The 12,249-nt window shown below is 37.2% G+C and overlaps 1 protein-coding gene across 2 annotated transcripts in view; it reads left to right on the plus strand.

Moving 5' to 3' along the window:
- The first annotated feature begins 1,351 nt into the window (after nucleotides 1-1,351).
- Nucleotides 1,352-12,249, plus strand: part of Upp2 (uridine phosphorylase 2) — a 29,170-nt gene continuing 18,272 nt past the window's right edge. Inside the window, exons 1-3 of one of the 2 annotated variants that reach the window (XM_013030586.1) lie at nucleotides 1,354-1,612; nucleotides 5,714-5,831; nucleotides 11,522-11,680. In XM_013030586.1, the coding sequence (XP_012886040.1) occupies nucleotides 1,551-1,612; nucleotides 5,714-5,831; nucleotides 11,522-11,680 (339 nt within the window). In that variant the 5' untranslated portion in view covers nucleotides 1,354-1,550. Of the gene's footprint in view, nucleotides 1,613-5,713; nucleotides 5,832-11,521; nucleotides 11,681-12,249 lie in introns of both variants that reach the window. The other variant, XM_013030593.1, reaches the window with a different exon arrangement.

A 12,249-nucleotide genomic window follows, 5' to 3' on the forward strand; every position in this document is an offset into this window, starting at 1 on the left:
ACAAACAAGAACTACTGTCCCCCAAAGCAATGTGCACATTCAGGCTTATTTGCCTCCAGTTTTCCAGGATAAGTTCTGTCCATGATCTTTGAATATCTTGGGCAAAATACAAATGTCTATTTGGTAGTAGCTGCAGAAAGATTCAGGTTATATTGATCATTTCCCAACTTAGACTTCCCTATTCTCTTTCTTTTTCATTCTGAAAACTGCTATCTGACCATAATGGATTTAAAGAGGTCAGAATGAAATTAGTGGAGTTTTCTAAGAATAATTACCAACGAAAGAGAAGTAACTTACAATAGGGGAACTCTGGAAGAGATAGGCAGGTGGTTGCTGACTGTTAGGTATAATCTTGGGAGGGGGTTGTCCACGTGCGCACGCACTGGGACTTAAATTCAGGGCCTGGGTGTTTTCACTTGTCATTTTCATTCAAGGCTGACTATCACTTATCTCCATTTCAGCTTCTTGCTAGTTAACTGGAGCTCAGAATCTCTCTGATTTGTCTGCCTGGGTTGGCTTTCCACCCAACTCCTCAGATCTCAGCCTTCTGAATATCTCAATTAATACATTCTTGAAGAAAAATCCATGTACAGTGAAATGTCTTATGTCTGCTTCTGTTTGGCACTTGTGAACATTTTAGCTTCAAATTTTCTTGAAAGTTGTGACACTAAGCTCATGAAGCTCTCACCAGCATAAAACTTGAGCTGTTTACCATGGAGGCCAAGAGAAAAAAGGATGAGGATGAAGTTCTTCTATTGTCTGTCATATGCAGCTCCACCACATGAAAAGTGAAAATCTGCAGATCTCTTCACAGAGATTCTTTCCTTAAGATGCTAGGTTGCAATTCATTATTTTGCCTGGGTTGACACTCCAGCACATGGTTTATTAGATTTTAGAGGCAACCTAGCACTTAACTAGCTCAAGAGACCCTGGAAAACAAGCTTTGTTTAGCTATCTGACCATTTGAGTTCACTCAAATGGGCAAAGTTCAGATGAAGGGGCACTCTGAGGTCCAGAGCTTGGCTGTTTTTCTTATTTGTGATGACAAAAGACAAAGAGGGAGAAAGAAATCAAGTGGACAGAGTGTGGGAAGGGACATGAAAATTAAATGTTTGAGAACAGAAAGTTCTCACATGTCCTGGACACATTTTTTGAGATATTTTGATGAGGCTCGTGTGGAAAATGAGAGAGGACATGCTCACATTGGGACCAAAGTCAGATGGAAGGGGAAAGTGCTCTAATAATCAGTTAACAAGTTAACCAATCTGGTCAAAGAGATAGGATGCCACACCTTCAAAGAGAGCCTATCTTCTTGGGGAATGATGCTTACAGAGGTTCATGTAGTATAAAGGGACATGCTAGGGACAATATTTTAATTTGACCAGATTGTTTAAAATGCTAAGGCAAGAATTCCATTCATAATTTCACAAAAAATACGAGTCTTAGGGGAGAGGACTGTTCTAACATTGAGCTGAATTGTTGTGACTATATCTATAATTTGACAACAAATTCCAATATTTCACTTTCCTAATATCAGCATACTACAAAGTATGGCTTCCATTTTACCTGCCTCCAAGAGAGCCATGATACCTGACAAGAATGCATACAATGGGTGAGTACTTTTGATTTTTTTTTTTGGTTTTGGGCTTTCTGTTTTGTTATGTTTTTATTTTTGATAAGAGGAAAGTTTCTTGGATTTTATATGAGATGCTCAGATAGTAACAAAATTTTCTTAGGCTTAATTATAATATAGTTGAAATATAGTTCAAAATACAAATCAAAGAACAATGCAAAATTGCTTCCTGACATTTTCATTGCTTGGTTCTTGGTTTGGTATGGGGTTGGGGGGGAGGGTTGGAAAAGGGGCAAAAGAAGTTATCAAAAACACGCAAAAGTTTAACCAACCTTCAGGACTGAACACAAACTCAAAGTTCAGCTTGAATTAACTATGAAGTACAACCTTTAGTTCCATGTCCATGGGGTATATCTGAGAAATAATTAAAGGGGCCTTCCCAAGCCTAAGGCAGACTCAGCTGTGTTGTAGAGCATTATGAAATGATTTCATACACTTTGTGGTGGACTTCACATAGAATTCATTTCTGAAATACTGTGGATGTTATTCATCTCGGGGGTAGACATAAATCTGCTGAAGCTGCTTGTGCAGTTAGCTCCAATTTCTGCCTCAGGTTAACAGAACATAATAGAGCATTAATCTTTATGAGGCTTAAGGATTTTCTGTGAGTTCCCCCTGATTTGCTTAGTGTTATGTGAAATGTCTTGCCACCATGTCAGCATTTTACAAAATGCTCCACTTACCCACGCCAAACAGTGTGTATCCTGCCATCTTCATTCCTTCAGGGAATCCAAGGAAAAAGAGAGCGAGAGAGGGAGAGAGAGACAGAGGCAGAGACACAGAAAGACACACAGACACAGAGAGAGAGAAGGGGAGAGGGAAGGAGAGAATATAGAGACAGGAAGAGAGACAAATCAAAGAAGACAGAGACAGACAGACAGACAGACAGACAGAGACCATGAAGACAATGCAAAGGTGCTGAAGAAAGTTCTTCCCAGAGTGCTATTTTCTTTCATGACCAATATTTAATACTGCCCATGTTATGTAACATCATGGATTAAAAAATTAAAACAAAACACCCTAAATTTGATGCCACATCACTTATCTAACAGAGTGGTTATAAGATCAAGTGAGCTGAAGTGTTGGTTTTATGGAGCTTTCATGCATTGTACAGTTTTTATGCTGAATTTTGTCTGGGACATAGTAAGGGCACAGCAAATGTTAGCCAATTATTATTGTTGTATTTCATTTAATGATACAAAAATGTAACAAAAGTTTGAGGAAGAGGTACTTGCTTCAACCTTATTTAGTAGCAATTAGCAATTAGGTATTTTAGAAAGATAAAAGTATTATAGCAGACAGATTATACTGGGTTGAATCTGGTATAAAATCCCAATTAAATTTTTCTTTTTAAAATTATAAAATTGTAATCGTTTTTATTTATTTATATTTGATTTACAAATGATAATTGTGTATAATTATGGGGTACAATACGAGGTATATATGCACGTGTGCACACACTGTAGACCAGTATATGTGTGTGTGTGTGTATTACTATATACCAGGGTGTCTTATGCATACTAGGTAAGTATTCTACAACTGAGCTACATCCCAGCTCAAAGTGAGGTATTTATCTATGTATATATTGTAGTAAAATTCAATTGTTAGTTAACATCTATACCATCTCCCTTAATTCTAGTTTTTTTGTCCTGAAAATGTTAAAAATAAAAATTCATGTTACTATTGTCAGTGGTTACTATGAAGTGATAGATCACTGAAGCTTATTCCTCCGATCTAATGAGACTTGAACAGTCATCTTCCCTTTGTTTTCCCCTCCCCCAGCTTCTAGCCTCTGGCAATCACCCTTCTCCTCTCTGTTTCTCCTCCCCCATCCCATATATAAGAGAACATACATAGTATTTGTCTTTTGGGCCTGGAATATTATACTTAGCATACTTTTTTTGTAGTTCCATTCATGTTATTATCTATGACCAAATTTTCTTTAAAAAAAAAAGCACTGAAAAATATTCCATTCATCATATATGCCATATTTTCTATATTTGCCTACTTAAGTATACTCAGGTTGATTGGATATTTTAAGTTATAGTTAATAATACATAAATGAGCATAGTAAAGCAGATATATCTTTCACATATTGATTTTAATTCCCTTTGATACACACTAAGACGAGGGATTTTAGGATCATAAGGTAGTCCTACTCTTAGTTTTTTGAGGAGTCTTTGTACTGTTTTCCATAACAGACGCATTTATACTCACTTTATATTCACTCATATTCACTTTATATTCACTTATCTGAATTAATATAAGAAAATATAATTCACAACCATGCTGGTTTGAGAATTCTCCAAGCACCTAACTCTGAGAATCTAAGAATCTATTTTCTAAGACTCTGAGTAAGAATCTGTCATATCTGTTGTTTTTGATGGGGAAATTAATAGTATTTTTCTACAATTTGAACAGTCAAATCTAAGTTAACAAATAGGATTTGTTAAAATTTAGGGATTAAAGACAGATGTAAGAGACAGCTTGCACAGGGAATTTACAATCTTTCTGGGAGATAGCAATGAACTCTATGACAATATGAAATGTTATTTAATGGCATTGCTATGAAACAAATTCTTTAGAAACATATTAAGGGGAAAAGAATATTGAATGGGGAGGGACTATCCTTGGAAAATTCTTCAGAGAACAGGTGATAGTTTGAACTTTGAAGAATGAGCAGGAACTTAAGAAGTGAACAGTGGGAGGAAAAAGAGCGAAGAAGTTCCAGATTATTCTTGGGAAAGACATCCTGATCACTGTGGTATGGGACAGATAATTTGTTATCATTAATAATTAAAGTGGTGTAAAGATATTAACCAACTCCTGTGTGTAATGCAAATACTCTACCACTGAGTAATAACTAGCCCTTACAAATACTATCTGATTCATGGCTCATAATAAGCTTAAAATTATTCACTATGCCCATTTCACATATGAAGAAATGAAAAAAAAACCAAAGATAATGTACCCAAGTTTGTACATGAGTATATATCTTTAAACTGGTAACAGGATCCTTTTACTCTGGAGTCCAGTACCTTATATTACATAGCTTCCCATTCAGAGAAAGACCTCTAGGGATAGTATGAACTTAATGGAGAGGACTATAAATTTGGATGCATGTTATAGAAAAATTTCTCTAAGTCTTGGTTTCTCACTTTAAATCAGATGACTGATAACACTTATCTAACAGAGTGGTTATAAGATCAAGTGAGCTGAAGTGTTTGTTTTATGGAGTTTTCATGCATTGTTCAATTTTTATGCTGAATTTTGTCTGGGACATAGTAAGGGCACAGCAAATGTTAGCCAATCATTATTGTTGTACTGCATTTAATGAAGTTTTTTCTTTTTAAAATTTTTTAAAAATTGAGATTAGGTGATTACATAAATTTCACATATTTCACAGTATTGTGACTTAGTTAAAGTCACAAACACATTTCAACCTTCACAAGGAAAATTGTCATTATCATGGTCTATAAAGTTTGTGAATTCTGTGACAATACAATTATTTCTATGACAATAGAATTAATTCTATGACAATACAATTATTTCTTTCACATCAGATGATATTTACATTTCTTTCCTTTTGCTAAGTGTAAGCTGTTCCTTCTTTCCCTCTCATTCCTCCCTTCCCATAGCTGTCTTTGGGTTGCTTAGTTCATTTTCATCTATGTCAGGTGCAGCTGATGGGCCATTTCCCATTTCCCTCTGATTCTGTGTCCTCCTCCTAGCTTCCCTCCCTTGTGTACATATATATATATATATATATATATATATATATATACACACACATATATATATATATTTCATAGATGTGGTCAAGGACATAGAGTCACTTAGCAATGATATATCAAAATGAGTGGCAGTCCTTTGTTTCTCAAGTCTGTTTACTTTGTTATATCTCCTTGCATTTTGGCTTTAACATCCACATATCAGGGAGACAAGAACTTTTATGCCCAATATTTTGGCTAGCAATAGTGTCAGGTGTAATCCAATAGCCTTTAACTTTTGTGTACTTTCTCTCCAAATACCTTTACTCCCTCTGTATTTGTGTATGTATGTGTATTTGTGTTTTCCCAGGAAAAGGTTTGTAAATGTTAAAAATCCTTACCTGGATACTATGGATGAAGATGTTCTCTACCACCTGGACTTAGGAACAAAAACACACAACCTGCCAGCAATGTTCGGAGATGTAAAGGTAAAACTGCTTGTAAATTCAAGAAAAACTATTGTTTTCCCTCTGTTAATTTTTCTTAATTTTCCCAAACATGCTTTATAGCCTTAGCTAGAGAAATGTCAGAGATCCCAATAAGAGCCAAAGTCACAAAAAATCTCAGTTTAGAGCATGATCATCATAAGCAATGATTTCTACTCCAACAAGACATAAAGGCACCCAAACTAAATCCAATACAAAACACAATTATTTGCCTGCCCTGGTCCTTGGAGATAAATACCATTTTATTGACAATGTTGCTTGGCACTCAGAATTCTTGATGTGTGAGGAGATTCAGTTTACAACTTAACATCTTTATTTATTTCTGAACCTCACTAATTCTCATTTAGAATTCAATAAGACTAACAATAATAAGAAACAAATATTTCTTATTATTAAGATTTTTGTTATTTCATGAGAAAATTATTTACAGAATAATTCTAGTAAAATAGTATTGCTATATTAATTACTTATCATATCTACATGAATTATAAAAGCAATTCTTGTTCATTATTTAAAATTTGGAAGTAAAAAAATAAAAATAAAATTGGGAAAATACATGAAAGAACATTGAGTTTTAAAAGACATACATCATAGGTCCACCACCTAAATTTAGACACTATCCACACAGTTTTTTCTTCCATTCCTTTGAAATGGATAAATGTTAAGACAGTTGAAATAATGTAACTTGGCATCCTGTATTTTCATTTAGCTAGATTTTATTAATATTTCCCCATAGTACTACATTCTCTTTGAAATACAATGTTCAAGGAGGCCATAAATCCGTGCCATAAATTAGCTAACCTATTTTAAATTTTTTTGTTAAAATATTTTCTGTTATGAAAAGACTCAAATGTTTTATTCCTAAGCATTTTTGACATTTTTTTTGGCTTAGGAGAGTTCATAGAAATGGTCACAAAGAATAAATTGAAAGAGGTCAAAGGAAGCTAAAATTACACTAGAACAGCAGAGCTGGATTGTGGACCAAGTTTTTCTAAGTCTAAAATCCAAGGCTCTTTTTTTTGTTTTTACCAGGTGGACTCTGAGTTGCAGGAAGTCTGAAAAGTATATTAATTGCAACCGGGGAGGTAAAGAAAGAGGATGATGAAGAAATGGAGGTAGGGTAGAAGAAAGGACAAGAAATAAGAGGATGAAGATAGGTGTAAGGATGGAAAGGAGGCAGGATGGAAGGGAGGAAGGAGGGAGGGAGGATAGAAGAAAGAAAGAAGGAAGGAAATAGGTGAGTGTTGCCCACTGTCAATAGGTAGTAGCATTCCTCCTCCTTACCTCTCCGTAAGGAGCAAGCTGTGAGGGGTGCCATTAATCCATTCACCTCTAGACCACTGCTCCTTGCCTTTGTGTGGCCTTGTCCATCTTCTCTTTCCTCTTTTTAATATAACCTCTCTCTTTTCTATTGTTTCTGAAGTTTATATTCAGGAGCCAGCAATCAAGGTTGTCTTTGATGCACATTAGTAGGATTTTACCTGAATTCAAATGTTAGGTTTGGGGTTCATGCCTCACAATAATTTTCCTTGGATCTTTATCTAGGAATGACGCTGATGATTGGAAGGCTAAACATAACTGAAAATCTAAAGTAAACACCTAGTTAATAAATTAAAAAGACAGAATATGTTTTTGAAACAGGTTATGATCTGTTACCTACATGTCTAAATGTCTCTTTCTCCTCTACCACTATAGGGGGCAATCTCTTTTTTATTTTTCTTTGCCAGTCTGGGGCTTGAACTCAGAGACTGGGAGCTGTTTCTGAGCTTTATTGCTCAAGGCTAGTGCTCCACTATTTGAGCTCCAGCTCCATTTCTGACTTCTATTTTTGGTATTTATTTATTTGGAGATAAGAGCGTCACAGACTTTTCTGCCTGGATTGGCTTCAAACTATGATCTTCAGATCTCATCTTCCTGAGTAGCTGGAATTACAGGTGTGAACTACCAGCACCCAACTTGGGGACAGCCTTTTTCTGAATAAGAAGATTCTAGCTTCAATTTCTTTTTTTTTGGGGGGGTGTCCAGTTGTGGGGCCTGAACTCTGGGACTGGGCACTGTCTCTCAGCTCTTCAGCTCAAGGCTAGCACTCTACCACATAAGCCATAGCGCTACTTCCGGCTTTTTTCTTTTTGCTTATGTGGTGCCAAGGAATTGAACCCAGGGCTTCATGCATACAAGGCAAGTGCTCTACCACTGAGCCACCTTCCCAGCCCCCTAGGTTCAATTTCTTGACTTCCCTTCAATCTCAGGGCAGCAATCCTTACTAACAAGAGGGAACACAATTGGCCAGTACCTGAAAACTCAGCCTTGTCCTCATAAAGATCATGATCATGATTAACAACATTATTAAAAATGTTTAAAATTCTTGTAGGAAAAGAGAAGTCTAGCAGTATAAAGTTTAAAACTTTCAGACTCAGACAATGAATTGCCCCTCCTACCCCCCCCATTTCCTCCCTATTGTTACTATATTTTCAAAGATTTTGCTACCCAATACTGCAAAATCTCAGTGGATTAGCACCATTGCAAGCCTACTGCTTACATTGAGCAACATGTTACTGGCTGACAGGTGACATTCCTCAAACCTAACACTCAAGGAACCAGGCTCTTTGTATCTTGCTGCTCTGTCACCTTCAAGGAGTGGCTGGCAGCTTCCTTGAATGTCAACCCCCAGCCAGAAGATGAATGAAGATGTATGTAGAATCCTAACATAGTGTCTATTTCCATAAGCTAGGGCCTACTTTACTTCTGCTCACATGCTAGTGGCTGGAACATAGGCATTTGACCTCATCCAAGCGGAAAGGAACCTGGGAAACTAAGATTAACAGTGAGCTCAGAACGAAGGAGAAACCTTTGTGATAAATAGCTCATCAGAGTCTGCCACACTCACTGGAGAAAAGGAAACAATTGAGAAATGTGGTGGATGATCTGTAGAAGTTATTTTTCAAACTCAACATCAAAATATATCTTTTTTAATGTCTTCTAGAGCTGTCTTTTATAAAATCACTAACTTGCACCTTCCAATCTATCTCAAGAAATTTCACCTAACACAGAAAATGATTATTTTATGACTCTATCATAGGCATTCAGAAGTATTTGGATTCCATTGTTTTGCGTTTTTGTTTTGGTCAGTCATGGGGCTTAAACTCAAAGCCTGGGCATAGTTCCTGAGCTCTTTTGCTCAAGGCTAGCATCTACCACTTTGAGCCACAGCATCACTTCTGGTTTTGGGGTGGTTTATTGGAGATAAAATTCTCATTGATTTTCCTGCCTAGGCTAGCTTTGAACCACAATCCTCAGATCTGAGTCTCCTGAGTAGCTAGGATTACAGGTGTGAGCCACTGGCACCTGGCCTTGAACTCCATTGTTAACATACAAAATACAAATGCTTTTAAGTATTTGACTAATACAATGTGGCAACATTATGTCTTTTGAGATATTGGGAGTACTTGGAAAGTTATTCTAACAGCAGTCTTCATGTGTTTTGTAATGCCTCTGATGCCCTCCCAATGTATTTTTTTATCTTCTTTGATAAAACCAAGACAATAAATATCTCATTTAGAACCTAAATAAGTGGCACTGAAGTTCAATGTTGGTTGGTGGTCTTCAGCTTTATTTTACGTCTCATTAAAGTAGCCAAACTGCAAATCAAGCCTAGAGATGACATTTACGAAGTATCGTTTAGGAGGCAAGGTTTCAAGAAACTAAGCTACTTCTGTCCATGCATATCATCTTTATGTCTCTAGAAATATGCAGAAATTCCTGGTGATTACAGCAATATCTACACTTCAAAGAAGAGCCCAACCCGCAAGCTATTCTAGCATCTGTTTCGGTTTTATGGTCAATCTGAACAGTTGTAATTTACATTCACTGGCACTACACAGTGAAGTTATTTTCAAACTACTATAGGGTTTTTTTAAGGCTCTTTTCATACACAGATCTTGAGCCAAGTCTCAATTTTCCATGCCTACAGAGGAGAAAGATCCTTGAATAGTTGATAACAATTTTTTTTTAAATTCAGCTTAAACCATAGCTTTATCATCTTTGCTACCCAATATTTGTGGTTGACGCTCATTAAAGTTCATTACTAGCTGAAGGCTCCACCAGTGAAATGCCTAAGAAGCCACAGAAAAGACAATAATAAGGGTAGACGAGAAGCAGAAGGCCTGGATAAAAGGATAATTCCATTCCATAATTGAGAATGAGTGCATGTGGCACAGGAACTATTGCTAAATGAAAACAGCATGCACCATACAATCAGACCACCCAACAGAGTCAATCCTTTGTGAATGGAGTGCCCGCTCTCCAACCTCAGCTAGGTATTGTTTCCTTAGATCTCCTTCATCCATGCAAGACACTGGGCCAGCACTGTTTCTGATCCTCTGCCCAATGCTGCCCACATCAGTCAGGCACCACCAACTGCCTTTTCTTTCCTAGAAGACTTGAATCATCTTCTACAAGACAGAAACTATAAGCAAGCTCAAAAGGCAGGCCAGAAAATTGTTTCTTGATATAGAAAACAATAGTTACCATTTGTGGACACTGAGCAGGTGGCTGGATCTGTACAACATCCTTTGTCATATACAATCTCATTTCATCCTGACAAAAGTCTCTAGGGCCTGCTGTGCTTTCCTATTTTGGTTTGATATATAGAGAGTTTGAGCCAGTTACTTAATCAGAAATGGGTTAAGGTTCAAAGCCAGGCAGGCGTACCTCAGCTCAAGTGCAGACCAATAGCAATGTCACCTTCTCTGCTTTGGAGCTTTTTTACAGTCTATGTACCACTCTGCTTGGCTCAGATTCCTGGGTGACTTTTTTTACCTGATCCCTTCTGTGGACTCTGCTTCCTTCTGGTTCTGGGACTTTCTGCAGCTGACCCTTGGTGATGTTCACTCAGCTGGCTGCCATTTGTGCCCCCAATAGTCCACATCGATTCACTCCCTGACATCCTCCTTTCTATTCCTAACATGAGGTTGTAGAGGAACATGAAGATTTTATTACTTCATTTTATTAGATGTGACATATTGACTCTAATACCTTCCCCCACTTCACAGAGGCTGAAAAGTGAATAAAAGGAAAACATAAATCACTAGAATACATGAGAATCTACAATAAGATTGAAAATTTCTAACAGTAAGATCTGTTCCATGAGAATTTTTTTTTCTCAATGAGAAATTGAAAGTCTTGACATAATTCCTTTAAAGCTTTAAGTTATCATAGTATATTGGTAACAGAAGCTTATGATTAGGGTGGTGGAATGAGGAAACATGGGTAAAACAATCTCCCTTTACCCTTATTGCACTTCATTCTATATACTCCATTCTTACATGCTAAATATCTATCCAGTTAAGGCCCAACCCTAGGTAGATTATACCAATTAAGATGTTGATTGATGTTACTATAAACAAAGCTACCAGGAAACATCTCCTTGAACAATGTCAACACTTACTCTGATTTTGTGATTTTTCTTTACTAATTTAGTACATAAAAGTGCATCTGATGGCTCTCTTTTAGAGAGTAATGGTGGAAATGAGTTAATTCACCCGCATAGCCCATGACATCTACACATACTCCTAAGGAAATTAACAATAAACTAAAAGCATTAGAGTTGAAACCTAAGTAAGGCTCAGTTCGTATGCCAGTAACTATGGCCAGGTACTTGTTTGTGTTGACAGTTTGTCTGCGTCGGGGGAAGTCCCAACAGAATGAAAGCATTTGCACTGTTTATGCACAAAGAGCTTGGGTTGGCTGGAAGTGGAGAAGACATTAAGGACATCTGTGCTGGAACAGACAGATATTGCATGTTCAAAACCGGCCCCGTGCTCTCCATCAGTGTAAGTACGCCATGCTGCATAGTAGTTAGACTTCACAGGCTAAAGACCAAAATGGACATTTGTGCATTGTTCTTTTCCCCCTCTGCTTTGCTTTCTTATACAATTAAACCCAGTGCTCAGGTATGACATTCCTCATTACTGGAAAGATTCCTCAAGGCAAAGCCTAGCAGGCAGGCTAGGGTAACTTTGGCTTATAGTCATCATGAAGTTAAAGAAAACACCCAAATGCGCCCTCCCTCTTTATGTTTTGTAACTGATCAACATCTTCCCTTCCCATTTTCTCTCCTCTGCCCTTGTACAGCTTTAAGAATGCTGAGCTTTTAGTGTGTAGGGGCCAATTTTCAGAATTGCTAAATGGAGTGTTTTAACACTAGGAGAAGCTTGCTAAAAAGCTGCTAATGTGTCACTGCTGAGTTCTTGTGAATTGCTCCTTCTCACCTAGAACATGTCAGCAGTACCCATAAGTGGTGTGTGTTCAGGAGGGTGTCTGCACTGCACACGGGCACCCAGTCTATCTTTCTCAGATTGGCTTCTGTTAGGACTCTATTTTGAAGCAAAAGACTGAATCC

This window comes from Dipodomys ordii, unplaced genomic scaffold (genome assembly GCF_000151885.1).
Source record: "Dipodomys ordii isolate 6190 unplaced genomic scaffold, Dord_2.0 Scaffold5, whole genome shotgun sequence".
In the NCBI taxonomy this organism is placed as follows: Eukaryota; Metazoa; Chordata; class Mammalia; order Rodentia; family Heteromyidae; genus Dipodomys; species Dipodomys ordii.